A 24,672-nucleotide genomic window follows, 5' to 3' on the forward strand; every position below is an offset into this window, starting at 1 on the left:
TTTTGTATATATTGGGGTTTTGGATACTCTTATTTTCATTTATGTAGGTGAGATCCGAGCCATTTGAAGAAAATTTGTTGGGGTTTGCGCTAGATCTAGGCCCTTGAGGGTAAGATATACTCTCCATTTGTTTTGCAGGGCCAACACTTGGTGATTTTGCAGCAATTTGGGTGATTATTGAAGATTTGAAGCAAGTGATTATTTCTGTGAAGGGTTTAAATTTTTTTAGGGCCTCTAGGCCTAGTGTCCACCCTCCAGCCTAGCAAGAAGACTCTTTTATCCTTTTTCCCTAGCCGTCTAATCCTCTTACCCTTGCTGTGAGGCTTAAAGGGCTTTGCCCTAGCCGTAGGCCTGCCCAAATCCTTGGCCTCCTTGGCCTACCCTCTTACCCTTGCTATGAAGCTTAAAGGGATGCTCTTCCCTAGCTGCAGGCCTGCCCAAGTCCTCAGTCTCCTCGGCCTGCCCACTTCCTCTTTGCCTTGGGCTTGGGGGGGCCACTAAGGCCCTCAACCTCCATCCTTCTCCCTGTCGCAGGCCTTCCAGGTCTCGGCTTTCCCTCTGTTGGCCCTCTTCTTCTCTTCTTATCCCTCCAAGGCCTAGCGGCAAGCCTGCCCTAGCTCCCTACTCCTTCGCTGTCCCTCCTTCTTCCTCTGTTTCCCCTCTCCTGCCATCCGCTAGCCTTTCTTCCTCTACCGTGAGCCATAAAAGGCCTCTCGATCTTCCCTCAAGCCAAACAACAACCCTTCAGGGTTTGTCGTAGGTCCTTATGGCCTTTCTCTTGGAACTGCATGCCTAGTTAGGTGGCTGACCTTAGCTGCAGCCTCTAAGAGGCTTGCTACCCTTTCATTTTGCCCTCATTTGCCTTCTTTTCCTCGTTGTGGGTCATCATTCAATTTCTGAGCTAACCTATTGGTGTTTTTTCAGTGATTTTCAAGTGAATTCTTTAAGCTAACATTGGTGGATGTAGGTAGCCAAATTATTGGAGAAATTGGGCAAGTGAATTTTGAGGCCTAAGGCCTAAGGGTTTGATGTCTAAACCCTCTTTCATTCACTGTTTGCTACAACAAGAACGATTGCTAGCATTGATTATTTGGAATTAATGCCATAAGTCCACATCTAACAACCTCACTCCCTAAAGCACATTAATCTCATCTTGTTGAATGGTTAATAGATCTAAGAGCTCATTGAATATTGGTATCTAATTGTGTTTTCATTATTGCTTCTATCTATTTGTGAATGATAATCTCATATTGGCATTAAGCTCTAAGTGTTCTTTACTTGAAGTTTTCTAATCTAATTGGACAATTGGAGTTAAGTAATATTGGCATTTATCTTGTTGAAATATCTTGGAAGATTTCTAATTGTTTCAAGTAATCATCATTGGCATCCTATATCATTGGTTAATTGTTGTAAATGGATAAGTGCTCTAATTGTCATTTATAGTTCATGTTGTAAGTGGATATCTATTGTGAACTCTCTATATTGGTGAATCATTGTGAAGAGCATCTTTCTTATACTTGAGCGATTGTATCTTGTGGGTATCTATTGTATCTTGTTGGCACTTGAGAATTTGGCACATATTCTTGTTATTAAGATTGTCTTTTTATTCATCGGTTAAGTACTCTTGACATAAGATAATTATAACTAAGTACTTAAAATCACTAAACAATCTTAACTCAAGAACACTCATAATCTTGCACTCTCATCCTAAGGTTAGCCTTGCATTAATAACTTACCTCCAAGCATAAACTTGGTTGATAGAAAATATGACCACCTTTCTCATCTAGCTTGAGGAGCCTAACACCTCTTTAGTGGTTAACATAGTGACCTTGTAGTGATAAGAGCCACAGTCTCTGCAGTGTCGGAGGCACCGAGTGGTTAGTACTTAAGGGGAGGTATTGTTAATCAGGCCTCTACTTGCTTTCCCTTGGCCTCTTTCTCACAACCTTCTCTAGAGACTAGCATCAAAATAGTTAAGAGGAAGGACACACCTAGAATAGGCATCTAATTAAAAGCAACCAAGATTCTTGCATCATAGCTAAGTCTTGGGATTTGCATAGCATATAGGATAGTTAAGCATTCAAGCAACTATTGTTCATCTTGTTACTTGGTATTTAACTGATCTAAAAGCAAGTTGACTCCATAAGGCACTCGTCTCATTGTTAATTAAATTTAATCCTTTAAACTTGCTAAAATGAACCAAGTGGCTAGGCCATTCAACTGTGTCTCCCGGACTTGTTGGTTGCCAACAAGTCTTGCATTTCTATCTTCCATAGGGACTACCCCCCATAGCCTGCTGTTGGGAGACAACTAAAATGGAGAGGTCGGGGGGTTTCAGAGTGACAGGCTCTGAACAGAGTCGTTGTCGCATAGTGCCTGTACAATCTGAGTGACAACATTTTTTGGCGCCGTTGCTGGGGATAGATTTTTCTATCCTTGGTCCTCATGACATTTTTTCCATCTTTCATCATTTCCTTCATCTTTCCATCTTTTCATTTGAATCGACAACGCCATAACATTTTTTGGCGCCGTTGCTAGGGAGAAATTTTTGATCCTTGGTTTTCACGACATTCTTTCATCATATCAAAACTTTCATTTTTCATCTTCTCCTTATTCCATCGGCACCACATTTCTGGCACCATTGCGATCTCTTCACCTTTTCATCACTTTATCCTTTGTCATCTCACTAATATTTTCATCTTCTCTATCCACACCTTTAGCACCTGGACATTTCGGTTGGTTTCCTGATTGGGTGGCGATTCCACTTATTCATCCATTTTCAAGAGCTTACTCTAGAAGAAATCCTAGAAGCTTGGTTAACCTCGCTCCCGATCCTAGAAAGGCTCTAAGAACTCGGTTAAACAAATTACATTCTAGAAAGCATTTAATTTTTCTTGGATAGGAAGCCCTCCCTGATATCCACTTGCTTTTAGTTAATCCCGCCAGTCAAGACTTCATGGATTATTTCAGTCCTTGCAACTTTGCAAACATTCAAGGATATCCTCATGATCTGATTAAGCTATAAACAAGCTTCCAATCTTCCAAGGGAACAATGCAATCAATGTTGTTGATCACATAAAGAAGTTTAACACCTTTCTGCAAAGATATGCTCATGCAACTGTGTACAATCATGAGTATGTTAGAATGACACTGCTTGTCCTTTCATTAGAACAGACTGCATTGGATTGGTTTCATGACAAGATGAATAATGCTTTTGACTCTCTTCGGGCCCTCACTGATGCATTCAAAGATAAATTTGGGGACAAAAGAGAAGGAAAGTATTTGCTTAAGGAGCTTAACTCTATTAAGAAAAGGGAAAATGAGACGGTTGAGGAATTTAATCAAAGATTTAATGGCCTTCTAAAAGATATGACTCAAGATTACAAGCCGTTTGACAAAAGAGTGTTGGAGCAATACTTTGAAGCCTTTTGCATTGACGCTCAATATGAGATAAGCCATGCCAAGCCTGCCAATTTAGCTACTGCTCAAAATACAGTTGAGGAGTTAGAAAAGGATAAGAAAGCTTTAGGTAAGTTAGAGATCCCTGGTTTTGAAAGAGGTCTGGTCAAGTCTAAAGGGAAAGAAATTAAGGAAGAAGAGCTTGACTCGATTAAAGAATTAACTCAAATAATTAAGGAAATGAGGATTAAGCATGCTAGAACGATAAATGATATGCAATATAGGCTAATTCAGATGGAAATAAATCAAGCGCAGAATGTGTAGCCTAGAAATAACAATAATAACATAGGAAACAATAATCCATGGCCAAGAAGGAATCCTCCTAATGGTCAAAAACCTCCTACTCCACTTGAGTCTGCCAATGTTGTGATCAGCCTATCTTGTTTTGCAGACCATGTGAAAATTTCCATGAAGAAAGTGCATGTGCTATTGCTAGAAAAATCTTGGATGAATCATGAAGTAGCAAATGAACAGATAAATAATGCTAGTTAGAATTCTTCCAGGGAAAGTTGTTGCACAGATATGATTTCTTCATCCTTCACCATAAATAACTTCAGTGACAAAAATAATCCCATCACGCAAATATATGGTGAAACTCCATCTCAGGAATAAATTCTGGGAATTGCTAGAAGTAAAGGTTACACTTATAAAAGAAAAGTCAAAGACCAGAATCATAATAAGCAGGTTGCATCTGAAAGGTACAAGTTAGGATTAAAAGTTGATTGGACCGCTTGGATAAATAGTATCAAGATATATGTCTCGGTCTTGGAACTTCTGAAGATCCCTTCACAAAGAGATGCATTCTTCAAAGCTTTGGGTATGGCTCAATTGGATAAAATTGATAACAACCCAACGAATGAAGAAATTAAATTAAAGGATTTAAATTGCTACATGACTAATGAGGATCATCAACCTTTCTTCTTGACTTTGGATATTAATGACCGTCTGCTTCATAATTGCATGCTTGATTCCGGCACTTCAATGAATGTTATGACTAAAAAGGTTATGGACCAATTGAAATTAAGGATTTCTAGGCCTTACCATAACATTTTCTCTATGGATTCAAAGAAGATTGAAGTCCTTGGTGTGGTCAAAGATTTATAGGTCTCATTGATAATTAAATCTAATCCTTTAAACTTGCTAAAATCAACCAAGTGGCTAGGCCATTCAACTGTGTCTGTTGGACTTGTTGGTTGCCAACAAGTATTGCATTTCTATCTTCCATAAGGACTACCTGCCATGGTTGGGAGACAACTAGAACGAAGAGGTCGGGGATCAGAGTGACAACCCCCGACCTGAGTCGTTGTCGCATTGTGCCTGTAAAATTTGAGCGACAACATGGTCTATTACATAATGACATGGACAAGGACTCATAACATAAACCCTAGAAGCCTACAATAGAGGCTTGACCTAGAAATAAAATAATAAAGCATGAAATCCATGCTAATAAATAATTTATTTTTTTTCTTTCTTTTGATAAATATATTAAATCTTGACTCAAATACAATTATGAAAACCGACACTAGTTACATTCTTCAACATAGGGATAGAGTGCTTGTATTTTGGTAAAGATTATCTTAGCCCTCTAGGCTCTGCTAGTACCCTATCCCATTCATTAGACTTCATCCATCACCTTGAACCCTTCTTATTGAATATCCTTTAGGTAATCTGTATAATGAAGCCTTCCTTGTGGTTCAAATTAGTGTTGCCCTTATAGCAATAATATAAGAATTATCACTATAATATCGCCAAAACCAACCTCAATGATAATATCAACAATAATTATCATGATAATTTTCCCTTTCGAAATTATCGAAATAATTTCAATTTATTGTGATATTTTAGGTAATTATCGTGATATATTTCGAAATTATCACCCTTTCTCTGTCAATTTAAACTTACTACCCTTTGTTTTCTTTTAACTCTAATTTTTTAAAAGTGAGTTAGGGCATTGATATGTGAGGATACACTGACTATTTCCATCAAGCAAACAAGGGGAAATCTATTGTTTTCATTTCCCATGATTCATCATATGAGATACATACCCTAGTAGTTGATGGTAATATTCAATTCTTAAAGTAAAAGTGATATTTTCCTTTATCGTTCAGTTTCATCCTTTTACTTAAAATTTTACTATTACCATTACTTGACTTAGGATGTTTGAGAGTGGTTCCGATCATATTGGATTTCATATGGAGAAAGTAGAATTTTAGATCCCACTCAAAATCCAGTAGACTCTATAGTTTTTAGGATTTCAGGATTGGCGGGATTGCGATGTTTTTACTGGATTCTATGATGTATGAGGGTATGGAACTAAGATTTAATCAAGATCGCTAAGCCCTCTATGTACCTCGATGTTGGTGGCATTAACTGTTGAGCTCCTCCTTCATGACCCTAGTAAAAATGTACACTTTAGTCAAGCAAAATCATTGATTAGGATGTTAAGCTTTTTCTATCTTATTTTAATGCTTAGAGGGTGATCTTGATGAGGAGGATCCCAATATAGGTAATGATTTTGATGTTATGTAGCTATTTGTTGTAGCATGATTTTCTTTGGATTTTGGAGGTCATTTAGAGCCTCTCTATTGATCTATTTTGATTCAGAGATGGATTGCACTTGGTGATATTTTGGTTATATGCACCCTTGCTATATACATGAGAAATTTTGCATATTTGTGTATAATAATTTGGATTCATATGGATGCACATGAATTATATGTTCTTTTCAAAATTTGAATATTTTATGTATTTTTTGGTCAACCAATATTTTGGTCCAATTTTGATAACATTGTTAAGGATGCTGTGACCATTTTCCATCAAGCAAACAAGGGGAAATCTGTTGTTTTCATTGCCATGATTCATCTCATGAGATACATTTATTTTTGTTTTGATATGATTTTGTATCATTCTATTAGATCTTATGACTCAGGACAAATATCATATTTCAATATTGATATTTGATGTATCACTTGACATCTTATACATCTTATATATTGATTTTATTTTCATATTTATGTAGCAATGTGTTTGTTTGATGTTGATGTTGTTTTAGAAGTAAAAAATTTGAAAAAACTGATTATTTTTGTATTTTTAAAATTTTTTGATATTTTCCTCGATATTGCTGATAATTTAATTTTTGGACCCTTGACGATAAATTCCCAATAGCGATAAATGTAACATTGGTTCAAATACCACTAAATAGCTGAAGAAAGGACGCTGAGGTGACTGTGGTAGTCGATCTCTTGTTGCCCTGAGGTCTGGATCTTCTTAGTGGGGCTTTGCACTAGGCTTGCTATATTTTGCAGTAACATACACCATAAGCTTGTCATTTATGAGCAAGTTTATTTTCATTGGTTATTAGTGTAGTTGTCCTAAATGAGTGTTGATTTGGGGTAGCAACAGATGTGCTCCAGCCACGAAATTTGGTGGAGAGGTTGGGGCAGATGATATCTCCAATACCTAGAAAGGGTTTGGGCAGATTCTAAACAGATCAGTAGATATTAAAATAATTAATATCTTTAATTGAGTCCCTAAGTCTAAATTTAGGGAAAATAAAATATTAATGTGTATTAATATGAATCTGTGTTAGAATGGTCCAAAATACATGGATCAAGCCACATCTAATCTTAGCCGTTGATTAGGGACTTAATCTCGGCCGTTGAGATGTCAACAGGAAAAGTATAAGAGGAGGCTTAAGGGTCTCTTGGAGAATACACCAGAGTGATCAATCATTCTATTCTCTAGAGCGGGGTTTGCTAAGAGAGATAGAATCAGTGATCGAGAGAGCAGCTGAGGGGCATTGAGTACAGAGAAACAGAGAAGGCAGAGATTGTGTCGGGAGAGCAGTGCAACAGCTAAAGAGAGTGACGCAGAGCCAGCAAGGGCTCATGCAGGGCCATGCAGAGGCAGCCAAGTGCTACGCAGAGCACCAGAGGGGCTAACGTAGCTGACGCAGAGGCTCCCAGAGCTGACACAGGGCCTCCTGGGGCTGACGCAGGCCAACATGAGATAGGGCTGATAGGGCTGATGCAGGCCAACATGAGACAGGGCTGACAGGGCTGACGCAGGCCAACATGAGACAGGGCTGACACAGGCCAAGAAAGGCTGACGCAGGGCCAACATGAGACAGAGAGGGGCTGACGCAATCCAGATTGGGCAGACGCTGGGGTTGCTGGAGCAGTTTTGTGCTGAAGAGTTGCCGGAAGGATTTTGGGGGGTTTTAGCCAGGTCCCAGGAGATTTCTCTCAAAATGTGAGGTATAGCTGCTAAGAAAATTCTCTATTGGGTAGGCCAGTTTCGGAACCCAGATTGTACTCTGATATTACTAAATAAGAAAACCCTTAGATAGTTGCACCGATTTTCTCACATTGGGTTTTTCTAGGGACATTGGTCCAAAAATAATGGTGTCATGTGGTGTGTTTGTTTTTGTTTCTTTTAGTTGCTGATCTGTAATATGTTGAGCATGCACTGGTGTTTATTTTCAGTATTTACTTTGTAAATAACTTGTTAAAGAAAAATAACAAGTAGGTAGGAATAAATTAGAATAAGTGCATGAAGGGTTTCTAAAATAAGTATGCTTAGAAACTTTAACAATGAGGGGGTTAGCTGCCATAAATGAGCCTAATTGTACTACATTCATTAATGGTTATTTTTGAATTAAAATCCCCATTCTTTTCTCATGGAACACATTTCCCTCTAGATGTCAAAAGTACACATACCACCAATGTTGTCCTTACATCAATCTTCATATGCAGGACCATGACATATATGAGTAGTCACGAGATGATTATCCGTAGTGCCTTAGAGCTCTTATAATGTACTGTTATGACATAGGGGTTTTGCACATGAGGCATGTCCCCCACTTAACCTAGTTGAATCTCCATTAGCTTGGACATGGGAAATGTTGGTAATGACAAAATTACAAATAACAAACAATGATTAATGCATAGGCCAAGCTTGGCTAAATTATAGAGGCATTAGAATAAAATTACATAGGTGAACCTTTTTACCAGCTAGGTAGTAAGTGACCAACATAGCCCCACTATGATCGAATCATGTCCACAATGTCATAAACTTAAGGCATTGACCTAGGTCATTTTTTGGTGACTCACGATGATGAAATTATGCATAATGACTACTTCTACCACATGTATGTAAGAATGGATCCAAGAAAATGCCATTCCATGTACCATCATCATATCTCAACCATAACATCACTAGTACAAACATCATATCGAGTTTGTCAAGATATTGAATTTGTTCAAGTTTTTCTATTTTTTTCACTTTGCTGAAGTAAATATATTTATGTGAATATAAGAAGTATCATTTCCAAAAGAAATAAAATAAAAGAAAAGGAGATATGTAGTTCAACCATGGAAAATGATACATACCTTTGTAATACAATAGAGAATGAAGGTGTAATGCTGATGCATTTGTACTCAGAGGTTTTTTTCGAAGGTGTTTTTGGATCTATCGATGGATGACATTGTCCCGTGGCTCTATAATTTTAAACTAAGCAACTAACAATTGTCAATAACATAGACCACAAGCACCGACTATCAAGAGTTGGTGAACAACTTTAGGCTCCTCCCATATCTTATCTGGCACAACAAATATATAGTTATGGCACCATCATAACAATAAGAACTATTAAGTTGCCAGCTGGTAAGGAATATGAAGAAAGATAGGATCAAAGATCCTTTAAGATATTAAATGGTGTACCTATCTCTCTGCAAACATGATCATTGTGCCACCCTGTGGTTGTTGTCCCGTGTCTTTGTTGCCTCAAAATCTAGCAGGTCTTGTGAGGGTAGCTCACAACATAGGAGCTAGACCAAGGGATAACAATGAAGTGTGGCCCACTATGACCACAACCACAACCTCTCGCTCTTTTGTGGACTTTCACCACCTAGGAGGCTTATGTCTAGTAGATCGCCTAGAAAGATATGCTAAGTACAAGGGGTAAGGTGACAAGAAAGGCTTATTGAGGGAAACTCTTCCTAAGAATAAGGCTTAGCAAGCATGATAGGGAAATTCACATCCTCTAATATGCCCCAGTTAGGGCACAATGTGATCTAGGGCTCAAGAAACAACAAGCCAAAAGAACCCACCTAGAATCACAAGGCCAAGAAAAGGCTTCCAAACAATGTATACTTTCAAACCATGGAACAAGAAGCCTTCAATAATCCCCAAGTTGAAGCGTAGGGAAAACTAGGGGTTTTCTAAGGCAAAATCTACCTAGGGACAGAGTCTTTAGCCTTAATATGGATGAATTAGCCATCAAAAAGGAGTTGATTTTGAGGCAATCACCTATCCTTCAAGTGTTGAATCCTTCCAAGGGCCAACTTCAGCCCTAGTTGAAATTTGTGCCCTAGTCGTAGCTATTGACTTATCCTTGAGGGGCTTGTTACCTCGAAATTTAGCAGGCCTTGGAGAGGGAACCCTACAAGGCTAAAACTAAACTAAGGCTAAAACTAAACTAAGTGCTAGCAATGGGGTACTGGCCCACTGTCACCACAGCCAAAACCCCCTTCCCTTTATGGACTTTCACCAATGGGAGTGTTAGTTTTTGGTAGCATCGAAAGTGCTCTAGCCTTGAAAATTGGCGGAGAGGCTAAGGCACATGAGTTCTAAAGAACCGAGAAACCGTTTGGTGAAATTCCACTGAGATTGTATTTTATTAAAATAATTAATATTTTTAATGGGGTTCCTAAGTGTAAACTTAGGGAAATTAAAATATTAATGGGTATTAATCAAAATATGGGTGAGAATGATCTAGAAGGTGGATCAAGTCATGTTTTAATCTTAATCGTTGATTAGAGATTTAATCTCGGCTGTTGAAGACTCAACATGAAAAGTATAAAATTGAGGTTTGGGGTTCATTTGAAAACACACACACATAGATTGAGGAAAACAATTTTCTAAGGTGAGAAGTTCTTAGGAGGAAAATCGGTTGGGGAGATCTTGCAGCTGAGGGGTAGAGAGAATTTAGGAGGACTTTCCGGAGAATACCGAATAGAGAGGCGGAGAGAGCTTGCAGAGAGGCAGCGTAGTAGCCGGGAGAGATGACGCAAAAAAGATGCTTGTCATGCAGAATCCAAAACTATTGGAACAGTGGAAACTGCTTGGAATTGCCAGAACTGCCGGAACAGCCGGGAGAGATGACACAAAAAAGCTGTCTGTCATGCAGAATCTAGAACTGCTAGAATAGCCGAAACTGCTGGAACTGTCGTGAACTGCCGAAACAGCTGGGAGAGCTGACTCAGAGGGCATAGAAGATGACGCAGGGCTGATGCAAAGACAAAACAGAAATAACCGAGGTTAGCTAGTCTTGTGCCGGATCAACCGGAATTCTGCCGGGTGAAGTGAGGTAAAACTCACTCAGATTTTCCGCCCGTATTTTCTTTGTAAAGGATTGCGAGATGAGCATCCTAGATTTGTATTCAGATATTTCTCTTGCATAATAATAAACCCTCAAAATTGCTGCACCAGTTTTCTCGCATTGGGTTTTTCTGAGGACTATTGTGTCCAAAAATAAGTGTGCCGTATGTATTTTGTTCTTTGCTCTGTTTTCTGTTTCATGAGATCAAATATTTAATTATTGTAGGCTACAAAAGTAATTTGCTTCAGTGTTCAAAAGAATAACTTGGTTAATATTAAAAATCAAGTAGGTGAAGTAGATTTAGATTTGTTGCAGCAGGGGTTCCTTTGAGTGTAGGAATTTTCACATGGTATCAGAGCTTTGATTTTGAAACAGGAAGAGTAGATCAAGTGCTGAGAGTGAGGTTGAAAGTTGCACTTGGCAGCAATTCGAATCCCCTTGAAGGAATTGCGCAGTCCTTGCCAAGAAGCAGATCCGAGGAAATCTCTCTCTGAGTGAGACGACAGAGAGGTACAATTTCCAGTTCGTGAGTTTGCAGAGGCAGAGGGAGTGATGTAGAGCCTCAGCACAGTGCTTGAAGGGAGCAGTTTTTGCTTGGGCAGAAATCCGCTGGAAAAGAACAAAGACACGTAGAAGGGGAATTTTCTCCTCATATAACTTTTCGCGAGAAAGTTCGAATTTCTCACTTGCTGAGCAACTGAGTAGTGCTAAGCAGTGACTAGAGGAGTCAGTTCGATAGTTGGGTGAGATGGCATCACATGGGCTCAGAGAGTAGGACAGGTTGGAAGAAGCTTCCAACTATGTCATATGGAAGACTAGAATTCTAGCTGTTTTGGAGGAATATGATCTCGAGGCCTACGTCAAAAGTGTTGTAGCTGTTCCTGCTGACAATGATCAAAAGAAGAAGTACAAGGCCGAGTAGGGGAAGGCAAAGAGGCTCATTCTCGATGGATTTCGAGATCATGTGGTCTCACACTTGTAGGGCAAGGATACAACCCGAGAGATGTGGGAGGCCTTGTCTTCTTTGTGTGAAGGCTCTTCCGACCAGTGAAATATGTATTTAGAGCAGAAGTTGCAGTGGACTTTGATGTAGAAAGGAAAAGGGGTGAACCTCTATCTTCAACATCTTTAGGACACTAGAGACCAGCCTGCTACAGTGGAGTCCACTCCTCAGCCAACCACAATGGTGAGGATAGCCCTGAATGGAGTCTCGGATGAATGGCAAGTTTTCGTCCAAAGCATATTGGGCAAGGAAAAACTACCTTCATGGTAGGAGATGTGGGTGGCTCTTCAATAGGAGGAGTTAAGGAGGGACCTAGTGAAGGTAAACCTCAATGGCAACAGTGGGAGTGGCACAAAGACGAAGGAGGAGGAGGAAAACACAACTCTAGCATCGAAATGACAACATAAACAAAAGCTGAAGAAGGACATTTCGAAGGTGAAATGTTTCAGATGTGGCGAGATGGGTCGCTTTGCATCTTAATGTCCTTTGAAGCAAAAGGATAAGGACAAGAAGCATGATCCAAAGGTTGCAGCCGCGAAGATAGACGAGGAAGGCATCTCTATGAGGGAGATGGGGCGATATTGAGCTGTAGTCGGGAGGACTACATATGGGCAGGATCCTTGAGGAGTCCACCTCTTGGATTGATTCCTTGCTACAGGAGCCCAAGATTCAGCAGTAGCGAGATGAAATTACTGTCAGATGATGCAGTGAATTATTTGGAGGACAAATGCAGTAGTTGGGAACTAGAGATTGATCAACGCAGAGCAAGGTTGGCAACAGTGCAGTTAGCACAGTGCGGGAGTCAGCACCAACGTAGAAGATTCAGAGGGTCAGAATCAACGACAGTCAGACTCCAACATTCATTGTATTATGTTGAACACAGTTGAGTTCAACTAATTTTGGACGCTTTTCAGTTGCTTCTCTTAGCAACTGAGTTGCTGTACGAATGCAGTGTTAGTAGTGGCAGTGCTAGCAGCATAGCAGATGCAACATTTGAGAGGGAGCTGTAGTATAGATGTCGCAGTGGCAGTGTCATGGGCAACAGTACAATAGCAGCAGTAGCACAGCGTTGGTGGCAGCAACAATGCAGAAAGGGGATGCTTCAGAAACATAACAGCATGCAGGTGGACATTGTTGTTAGAGCACTTTCCTCGCCAAGAGGGAGTGTTAGTTTTTGGTAGCATCGGAAGTTCTCTAGCCTTGAAAATTGGTGGAGAGGCTAAGACACATGAGTTCTAAAGAACCTAGAAACCGTTTGGTGAAATTCCATTCAGATTGTGTTTTATTAAAATAATTAATATTTTTAATGGGGTTTCTAAGTCTAAACTTAAGGAAATTAAAATATTAATGGGTTTTAATCAAAATATGGATGAGAATGATCTAGAAGGCAGATCAAGTCATGTTTTAATCTTAGCCGTTGATTAGAGACTTCATGTCGGCTATTGAAGACTCAACAGGAAAAGTATAAAATGGAGGCTTGGGGTTCATTTGAAAACACACATAGAGAGATTGAGGAAATTGATTTTCTGAGGTGAGAAGTTCTCAGGAGGAAAATTGATTGGGGAGATCTTGCAGCTGAGGGGTAGAGAGAATCCGAGAGAAGGACTTTCCGGAGAATACAGAACAGAGAGGTGGAGAGAGCTTGTAGAGAGGCAACGCAGTAGCCGGGAGAGCTGACACAGAAAAACTGCATGTCACGCAAAATTCGGAACAGCCGAGAGAGCTAACACAGAAAAACTGCATGTCACGCAAAATCCGGAACAGCCGGGAGAGCTGACACAGAAAAACTGCATGTCACGCAAAATCCGGAATAGCCGGGAGAGCTCACACAGAAGGCAGAGAAGGTGACGCAGGGCTAACACAGAGCCAGTGCAAAAATAGCTGGGGTTAGCCAGTCTTATGTCCAGGGAAAATTTTAAGAACCACCCTAAATCTATACGTATAACAAATGGGCGAATCCTCATGATACATAGGAAAAATGGGAGGCGATTTTATCAATAATATAATATGTATATATAATTTTTTTGGTGAATCTCTCACCAGATTATATTATCTTGTAAAGTCATGACAAATCTTTCACTGAATTATAAAATTTTGTAAGATCTTGGTAAATCTTTCACTGAATAATAAAATATTGTGAAGTCTTGGCGAATGTTTTGTTAAAGTATGAAACCATATATGATAATAGGAAAACATATTCATTACACTGTAATATACTAACATACATGTTTAGAAAAAAGAAACATAATTTTCTCTTCCTACAAACAATGTTGCAAATTTCAGTGGCTGTGTTTGTCAATGTTCTTACTGTACACTCTTTCATATCCTTCTATTAGTTTTGATAATATTCCACAACAAAGTTCTTGTAGGTGTTGATCTTGACCACCAGTTCTGTCAAGGTAGGAGAGATTAATCTTTTCTCTACCACTTTTGTCAAGCTATCAAATTTCTTTCTTATTCCATAGACTCCAATTGCGAGATCAAAAAAAACACATCAAGTTTGTTTACCCCAACACGCCAACAAGTAGCAAGCCCCAACTATATAATATAAGAAAGTAGTAGGTATCCCAAAGGTCTGAAGGGGATCTAATGGAAAGAAGTGACTGTTGTCAGAAGCCTTCTAATCAATATATAAAGATATAAATGTAGATTTATTATTATTTTAATTGGAAATCTTCAATTAAATAATAAAATTTAATTACGTCTCTTCCAATCTAAATTTCTTATTAGCATAATTCACTACCTTCATACATCTTGCATTTTTTAACAACGTTGTAACATGTGGATTAATTTCCTTTTTGGTGCACAATATCTGCCTTTTAGGACAATATGGTGTAGTGGCCCAACCCCTACAGATCATTATGACAAACTAAGAATAACAGAGAAGATGAAAGGTTGTACAAACCAACATATTTTTCAAACAACTAATCCAACATCAGTACCTTAACTTTTTCATGAAGATATCATATTGAGAACGTTTGAAAAATGGTGGGAAATCTAGGCAGCGACTATCTCTCTTTTGCAAGGGTGATGCGGAAAGAGTGATAAGATTTCACTGTTTTGATTTTTTTTTTGGTTAAATTAGAAAAACCAATATTAATGGAGATATTGGTATTTTTTACTAAATTTTGTGAAGTGACTAAATATAGCTTTAACCATTCACCTTAATTTTTACAATATAATTTCCTAAGTCTATTTAATATCTTCATTATCATAAAAACCAACCTATATCCATCTTAACTCCACATCTACCACTCTTAGAGGGATGAAATCTATTTATCCCTCTCAGCACTTGGTAGACCCGGAATTAAGATGGATCTAAGCTGATAGAATTTCCCCTTTAAATAGTCTATGCTCACATGAATACCATGGTATTACCATGGGTCAATACCATGGGTTATCATAAACCTGGAGCTTAAAAACTACTATTAGTAATTTATAAAAATTAATAAAATTAATAATTGATTTTTATTTTAACCAAGTTAAAATGTTTAAGTGACATTAAATTACAAGATCCATTTTTACTCTTGATCTACCAAGCCCCGAGAGGGATCAAATATTTTTTCACTCTATGCTAGTTTGCATATCACGATATTTGATCCCTCTCGGTGCTTAGTAGATCCAGAGTAAAGATGGATCTATGCTGGTTTAATTCCCCCCTTTAAATAGGCTACATTCCACGTGAATACCATGGGTCAATACCATGTGCCATCTTTATTTTTATTAATACTAATATTAGGGTTAATAATGTTTTTTTGCATGGTATTAATAATAATTTGGCCCATGGTATTTGGCCCATAGTATTTGGCCCATAGGCTTCACCTAAATATAACGCATTTTTTGAGTGTTCGTAAATATAAGGTGATTTATGGAGTAAATATAAAAAAATGTTTTATTTATTTACCATACCTCTCGTTTATTTATATTTTTATTAATTTACCATACCTCTTTTAGAAATATGGTATTTGGCCCATAGGATTCACTTAAATAAAACCTCTTTTTTTAGTCTTCTTAAATAGAAAGAAGGTTATGGACTAAATATAAAAAGAGGTTTTATTTACTTACCATACCTATAGTTTATTTATATTTTTATTTATTTACCATACCTTTGGAGTAAGTAGAAAAAGAGGTTTTATTTATTTACCATACCTCCACTTTATTTATATTTTTATTTATTTACACCCTTGCGTGTTCGTAAATATAAGGTGACTTATGGAGTAAATATAAAAAAATGTTTTATTTATTTACCATACCTCTCGTTTATTTATATTTTTATTAATTTACCATACCTCTTTTATAAATATGGTATTTGGCCCATAGGATTCACTTAAATAAAACCTTTTTTTTAGCCTTCTTAAATAGAAAGAGGGTTATGGACTAAATATAAAAAGAGGTTTATTTATTTACCATACCTCTAGTTTATTTATATTTATATTTATTTACCATACCTTTGGAGTAAGTATAAAAAGAGGTTTTATTTATTTACCATACCTCCACTTTATTTATATTTTTATTTATTGGGACCAAATACAACCTCCCAAACCACCTCCCAAACCAGAAAATGGGCGATTGCAAATGAATTTAACATTGCAAAGCAGAAAATCGGGCGATTGTAATGGAATATAACCTCCCAAACCAGGCGAATCGGGTCAAATGAGTCTTTTCATAGTTTATCTGCCCCTTTTGTTTTGGGCTAAAATGAAAAAAATAATTATTTTTTAAATAAAAGTTGGGCTAAATATATGAAATGGGTTTTTTATAAAAATTTCGCCCCTCTAAAATGAAAAACCCCTTAAATTTCGCCCTTGGGTAAAATTTGCCCCTAAAATTTACCATGCTTGTGTCGGATCAACCGGAATTTTGCCGGGTGAAGTGAGGTAAAACTCACTCATATTTTCCGCCAGTATTTTCTCTGTAAAGGATTGCTAGATGAGCATCCTAGATTTGTATTCAAATACTTCTCCTGCATAATATTAAACCCTCAGAACTACTGCACCGGTTTTCCCGCATTGGGTTTTTCCAGAGACTATTGTGTCCCAAAATAAGTGTTTCCTATGTATCTTGTTCTTTGCTCTGTTTTTTGTTTCATGAGATCAAATATTTAATTAGTGTAGGCTATAGAGGTAATTTTCTTCAGTATTCAGAAGAATAACTTGGTTAATAAAAATCAAGTAGGTGAAGTAGATTTAGATTTCCTGCAGTAGGGGTTCCTTCGAGTGTAGGAATTTTCACAGGGAGGAGTCCTGGTAGGATAAGATCATCTATGAAAAATATTTGAATGGTAGAGGATAAGGTGATAAGCTAGGATCTCCTTAAGAAAGATTCAATATATGGCTCAAGGCTTCACTAGGAAGCAATTCACTTTCTACAAGAAGACCTAGGAAGATATCCGCAAGACCTAGGGTTTGATAGGTTAGGCAAGTGTTGGAGTCCCCAAGACTCAAGGAAAGGATAAAAGGTTTCTTATGCTTGATTTCAACAAGGTCAAGGCTCATGAAACCTTCAAGAAAGTCCTCAAGTTGAGAAAGAAGAAACTAGGGTTTCCCTCTTAGGGCAACACCTAGGGCAAGAGATTTTATGGATGAATTTTGAGTGGATGCCCACCAAAATGATAGGTCATGTAGCCAAGACCTATATCTTGATGTTTAGGCTCTCAAAACCCCAAGAAGCCTCCTCCATAGAATTTCGCTCTAAGCCTTAGGTCTTCCTTCTAGCCTTAAAAGGACCGAATTTAGGAGGAGAAATTTATGGATAAAATTTTGAGATGATCACCAAGTGATTGGACTAGTGCCTTGTCCAATGGGCATATGGAGTCTAGGATGCTTAAGATAAGCCTAATTTCCCTCTAATAAGGCCAAATTGGATGCCCTAGCTATCACAATTCCAACAATTACCCACTTAATGGAATAATGGATTTTGATGGAGAATAACGAGAAGTACTCTACTAGGAACATTCATTACATGTTATAATGAGCAATGTGTACAACATTCATCTAGATATTCTTCAACAAATTGATCTTAAACAAATTAGGGCACAAAAATTTAACCTAGAATCAATAGTTCCATGCATTAGACATTCAAGAATAGATTCCACTTACAAGATAACATGCAATATATCCTTCCATTACACCAAGAACTAGCTCCAAATAATGTCAAAATCAACTTCCATACATCAAAATGCATCTAAGCATCTCTAAAATCACCCACAAGAAGTAAGTGCATGTTCTATAAGAGTTCCAAAATTCACAAGTTTGATGATGATTGATCACAATGGAGTGATCTCCAATATATACAAGTCCTACTCAATTGAATTATGCCTAAAAACCTTTGTAAGTCATAAAGTAATGTGAGAAAAACACTCTAGGTCACATGTTGACCTAGTAACCAATGTGCAAACATAATAATAAACCCACAAGAGGGCCAAAATGCTGATGTCATGCATGCATAGGCCTCGTGAAGGCGTGCGTTGAGATCCTCATGGGCCAAAGTGAGTGTAGAGGACTCCTAAAATCAAGGCCTAAGGGTTGGCCACTAGATCTCCATGCAAATCATCATGTGAGCCCCAATTTTGGGTTTGGGACAAAAAACTAGGACTGATGGGTATCCAAGTGGTAAAATCTTTGTCTTTGCTTCAATTTTGAGGGCAATGAAGATGGTGCTAGTCCTTCCATTCTCAAGTTATGAGACAAACCTCATTTGGGCCCTAGATCAACTTCCTGACCCTCAAGAAGTGCTAAGCTAGCTAGGGGTATGCTTGTCTAGGTGCATCATCCCATGGATAATATAGGGCAAAGAATAGAAGTTGTGGGTGCTGAATGTGTCCATGGCTATGAATGATTAGACCTAAATTTGCCCACATGTGTGACCCGTAGCCTCTCTAATGCAGACGTCATCCAATGTAGGTGCTCCAAATGCCATGCCCAAGGGTGATGAGGTGTCCAAGAAGGTGTAAAAGCCTAATAGATCCAAAATTTGAGGGTTGGCCGTCAAATTCACCTCAATACCTCCCGCGGGGTTGCCACAAAGTGGTCTCCATGGGTCTCCAATTGCTAAATGAGGCCTCCTCCTGCCTAACATTAGGGCTTCCTCTAGTGCAACAAGCCCTCCTTAGTCTCTTAGTGTGAGACCATCAAGTTGTGTCAAGGCCAGTGTGGGGGCATGTTGTGTCCAGTTGTGTCATCTTGAAGAATCCTTAAATATGGGTTAAAGTCAATGAATGTCTTGGGTCCTGGAGGTTCTCTAGGGCATGTGTCATTTGATAGTGTCGCAAAGAGGCTCCATATGCCTAACACTTCACTTGTTTGTGCCAATATACTCCTAAAGGGTATGGGTGCCTATGGAGTGGGTGTCGAAGCTTGGGTTGATGAACCACCTGAAAATAACAACATGAATTCTAGTGAAAGAAACTAGTCATTAGGGATTGAGATCAATAATGCATCTAAGTGAACCGGACTTGAATGCTAAGGGCAATATAATACTTCAAACAAGGATCCCTTTCCAAAATCAAAGGTGTTTTGTCCCTAGGTAGGGTTGGCTAAAGGTCAACCCTATTGGTTGCTTCCAACCCCTTAGGAGAAGAAACAGTTCCCTGGTCCACCCTTCAATTGATAGGTGTTAGTGAATAATAATGTGATAATGGAGGGGAGAGTGCTTCATGGCCAAGTGTCATGGTCAAAGGGACCAACTGATGGGGGTTTCCACATCCTGAGTGTATAGATGTGAGGAGGGAGCATTCATGGATGCATGAGCTACCAACTCGACCTTAGTTTTTCCACCCCTTTTGTGCGCCTTTTACTTCTTCTTGATTATTCTTTGTATTACTGCTTATAGTTTAAGGGTTAGAGCTTGCTTTGTATGATGTAGCAGTTTTATCACCCCTTTAAGATGATTTAGTTTACTGCTCATCAGGGTTGGGACATTCAAGGGTTCCTTCTTTGATGTAATGGAGCATCATGTACTAAAGAATCAAGTGATGGCCATATGAGGTAGGTAGAGCTCATGTCCCGACCATCTTTTGCATTTTGATTTTATTTTTTGTTTTGTTGTGGTCATGATATGCTTTTTCCTTTTCTTTTAGCTGCATCAACCTCCCAGGGCGAGGCTTCCAGGCCCTACTCAAGGTATGTGAACATGTGGATGCCAAATCTCCAAGGACCAATGACAAATTGTATCCGAAGAATGGAGGTGAGACACAGGGCTTGTAATGTAGGGTGGAAGGTGCTAAGTATGATATAGGGAAGATGGAACACGCTATCTCAATCATGGCTTCCTAGGTAGTGCCACTCCTATAACCCAAAGGCTGTTATGAATAAATATATAGGAAATAATGTAAATGATAATAATCATAAATAATGATTAGTTCATTAGTAATTAGGTTGAAGAGTCATGTCTAAATGAGACATGACTCTCCATGAAGAGACACCTGCTTGGTATATAAGCAAGCCTCTCACTTTCATTGTATCAATTTTATTCATACATTTAATATATAATAAAGGCCCTTAAGGGAGGTCCCACTGGACTAGGGTCAAAGATTAACCCCCTAGGTGGGGTGAGAGAACAAGAATACGATCAAGGTCTAGCAATCTTCTAGATCACCCCATTATCCATTATAAATGCCCAAACAGAAACACATATAAGCACCCAATTGCAAAATAATCAAAGTACTTTTTGAGTGGCAGCCCATCTTCATCCAAGTGCTAATGTCGGATGGGGGAGAAGCACATGGCTAATGTAAGTGGTGGAGGCACATGGTATATCATCATCTAATGGTGGCTGGCAGGGGCTGTTGAGTATTTTGCTGACCAGCTGTCAAATGTTGGAGAATGTTTTTCTCCTATAGGGTTACACATTTTGGTGGTTAACGGGATTTTCACATGTGATATATGTGTGTGTGTGTGTGCGCGCGTACACACACATGTAAATATGGAACTCATCTGTGTATTTACAAGTATGTTTGTTTCCCAAAAACAGTGATGGTTTTTACAAAGTCAAGAACCTGCTCTAAACACTGTCCATGCTGAAAAAGAACAGAAGAAATGTGCACTTCAATCCACTTTTGTCAAAAAAGGGGCATAAAGTGCATTTATGGCTTCAATCTACTGGCATTAAGTGTGCACTAAATGCAGATCACCCCTCATTTTCTCCAGTGTAATAGAGAGTAAGATGGCAACATTGATGATGGATAGCAAATGGGGTACCTTGGGGTACTGAAGTTTTCTTTTAACCATTCTTCATCTCTTGGTCAAGGAGTCTCCCCCTAACTCTTTTCTGTGTTCTAATTCTCAATGATCACTCTTGCCACAACTTAAAAGTTAAATGTGGTCTCTATGGTATAATGGATAGCTGTATCTTGTGGGGTGCCTCATCAGCCAATCTAGCACTATTTTGCTAGTTTCTTCAGTATTCCTCATCCTGATTTCTTTCAAGCATGATTTGCTTGGGACATAGCACAAACGAAAGCTTCTTTTGCAGCCAATGTAGTTGACCTTAACCTCAAAGTGCTAGGATGGACACTATTATGTGAGGCTTGAGTGGGCATTAAAAAAGTTCCAATTGGGGCTGGATTTAAATGCCCTCACTGATCTGGCTGCTAAAAATGCTTATGTAGGTGACATTACCTAACACATTTTTTTGAGATTGTAGTCATGGTTTTGATTTTGAGCTGGTGAAGCTCAAGGCTCATATGTATCTCTATGCTTATTAGGCACCCAGGTTCTCATCACGGATTAAGAGGCTTGCAACAGACACTGCTGAATTTTCATTTTTTGCTGTCTATCTGCATATAACATCACTCATAGTGATAGGACACATGATTTAGGTGGCTCACTATTTCATGACAATTATAGTTACATGACCCTGCGTAGTATTAGTAGTTGATCTTTGTTATATCTCATACGTTATCAGATGATTACCCATTGTATTCCAGATATAATAGTTAGACTTAAGATGCAGGTGCCTTATGTTTTCACTTCTTCATTTTTAATGTGTATAATAAATCAGCTAATGACAAAATTTGGTCAGGAATTGGTAAACTTTGTTCATTACTTCATTTGGATTTGACAACAGAACTGTATATTTTTGACAAGAGAGAGGCTATTTTTGCCCTTGTGGATCCAAATAAAGCTATTCCTTTCTAACATCACATATGATGGTCTTTGATGTGTTAGTCATAGATATGTCATTAGATTCCCAAGGGGTTGTAATGAGGAATGTGTACGATGGCTTATCATAATAGTCATCTCTTGTTTTTAAAAAGTTCCTCATAGTGGAATGGTAAGACTGCCTCAACATCTTGTGATTTGACACAATGTGACCAATTTACCTTTGCCTTTTCTGATTGCATTGGTAGAATTCTGTGGCCAGGAAGTTGCCTACTAGTATTTGTGACCAGGTGAACCAGATGGTTACTTCTGTTTTAGTGTTCTGAGCACATAGCCTTCACACCTCTTTAATCATTTGAAGTGTTCTAACTTTTAAAAGTGTGCACAGTCATAAAATACCAGGATTGTCAAAGGTCGAAACAGGACATCTATTCCTGGATAATTTAACATGTAACAGAGTTTTCAGTCACGTGCCTTGGAACTAGAAATTTATTGTTCTTGAAATCTTATGAGAAACGACTGTTGATTTTTAACAAAATAAACTTGTTGGGAAGGCAAATATTCTAGTTTCATCTGATTATACTGCCACTCATCTATCTGATGTATGCAATGGTTGAAATCATGCTCTTTTTGTTTGGCTTTAACGTTGCAGTACTCGAGGCCTTGGGAAAGCACTTGCGAGAGAATTCCTTTTTGCTGGGGATAATGTAGTTATTGCCTCTCGCAGGTGAATGCTTTGAGCATCTATATTTGTCATTCTTCGAATATTTTTTCTAGCCAGTTCTAAGCTGTTTAAATTTAAAATGCATTGATGCATTTAATATAATACTCAAACTTTGGCTTTTCTGAATTTTATGCAACCCAATTTCAATATGTTTATATATTCTCTGAAGGCAGCCCTGATTCAGTAAGGACAACTATAGCACAACTTCAGCAAGAGCTAACTGAAGGAATAGTCATGTCAAAAGCCAGCACTTCTGTAACCTGTAAGAGAGAAGGCCAAGTGATCGGAATACCGTGTGATGTGTCCAATGTCGAGGACGTAAAAATGCTAGCTGACTTTGCAGTCCGTGAATTTGGTTCTGTAGATATCTGGGTGAGACTTGGATCCTTACAATAATCATACTACTATCACCTTAATTGTTAGTGTTCCCATCATTGAAGTTTCTAGATGCAGTGCCAAAGCGAACTTTCCCCAACCAGCCATGCACTATAGCTATTGATTATATCTGTTTCTATTAGGAATGTTTACATTAAAGTATCCTTTATGGTTCTCTAAATCCATTGTTTGGTCACCGCAGATAAATAATGCTGGCATGAACAAGGGGTTTAGACCGTTATTGCAATTCACAGATGAAGACATCAGTCAGGCATGGCTTTATCACAATTCTATTTTTTTCTCAGTATCTTTGTTTTTATTTGCAAATCAAATCCGACCATTTTTAACTAGTGAACTATTCCATGTACTAGCCATATGAGTTAACCTTGGCAGTTGTAGCCTCAAATAGCACTTATATCAATCCCCATTGGTAATTAAATGAGTTAAATCTGTCTTGAACCCACCTCAATTCTTCTGTATGTAAAATCTATATGCCAAAGGGAATGCCTAGGTAACTGAAACTCTATCCCTGGTATCTCTATTTTGGATGGAATTCTTGTGAAACTGTCATGTTACCAGCATGTAAGTTAGCTTTGGGAGTCACATTCTAAAATACATACTCTTAGATCCACCACCTGTTGGCAAAGTAAATTAAGTAAACCTATCCCTGACCCACCTCAGATGTTTTTGTAAAACATATATGCCAAAGAGAATGCATAGGTACCTGATTTCTGTAAAAATTTTGTTTCCTTTACAATTAATGCAAATGCAGAAAGTTCACCTTGATCTTGAGGTTTCCAGATTTATTTCCAATGAAGTTTCATCCTTGGATGAATCTTAAATATTAATTACAGCAGTATATGCTTCACTTCTTTTCAACCCAATTCACAAAGGAGCCCAAGGAAATAAATACTGAATGTTCCAGCCCTTAGGGCACACTCTCCAAGCATATGACAGGCCTGAAAATGCTTATTACAGAAGATTTATTACAGCCCTAATTCTGCCCCTTTAGCTTCTATATGTTTGTTAACACACTTAACAGCATCTGTTCAATATTAATGCATAACCATTGTTAAAAGCTATTCGTACATCACGAAAAAAATAAGTTGAAAATGAAATCTGCAAGGACACAAAGTTTGGGCAACAAACGGCGCTTCAATATTCATAAGTGTAGGTTTTAACCATGTACAATTAACTGCTGCAAACGGATTTTTAATAAAACAGAAAAGATGCAATGGCAGACACACACATTAACACAAAAATTTTACCTTGGAAACCCATATGGGAAAACCAATTTTTTTTTCAAAATATACTTTTGTTTATAGTATTACAATGCAATATATATATATATCTCCCACGACATCCAAAAACCTCCAATCCATTTACTGTGGATACGAATACAACCATAGTTCCTTAATTGAAACTACAAAACTATGGGCTAAACCACCATGTGCCACAAAACTGCTAAAAGCGAAAATCGTATGCCAAAAACCACCAAAACCGGATGCAAAAAATTGTTCAAAAATTTCTTTTCAAGGGTGCTGTCCATGATCCCCCACACAAGGGGAATTCTGCCTCCCTGTGGTCCCCCAATTGCACTCAGTGTAATTTGCAAAACATAAAGGTAGTT

General features: G+C 38.2%; 1 protein-coding gene across 1 annotated transcript in view; it reads left to right on the forward strand.

The window, feature by feature from the left end:
• LOC149258678 (putative chlorophyll(ide) b reductase NYC1, chloroplastic) overlaps positions 1-24,672 on the forward strand; it is a 175,015-nt gene that overhangs the window by 53,281 nt on the left and 97,062 nt on the right. Inside the window, exons 4-6 of the mRNA XM_089415712.1 lie at positions 22,596-22,670; positions 22,841-23,039; positions 23,245-23,313. Of these exons, the coding sequence (XP_089271838.1) occupies positions 22,596-22,670; positions 22,841-23,039; positions 23,245-23,313 (343 nt within the window). The remainder of the gene's footprint in view (positions 1-22,595; positions 22,671-22,840; positions 23,040-23,244; positions 23,314-24,672) is intronic.

This window comes from Pinus tabuliformis, chromosome 6 (genome assembly GCF_031772625.1).
Source record: "Pinus tabuliformis cultivar Carrire ecotype Pingquan chromosome 6, CPIR1, whole genome shotgun sequence".
In the NCBI taxonomy this organism is placed as follows: Eukaryota; Viridiplantae; Streptophyta; class Pinopsida; order Pinales; family Pinaceae; genus Pinus; species Pinus tabuliformis.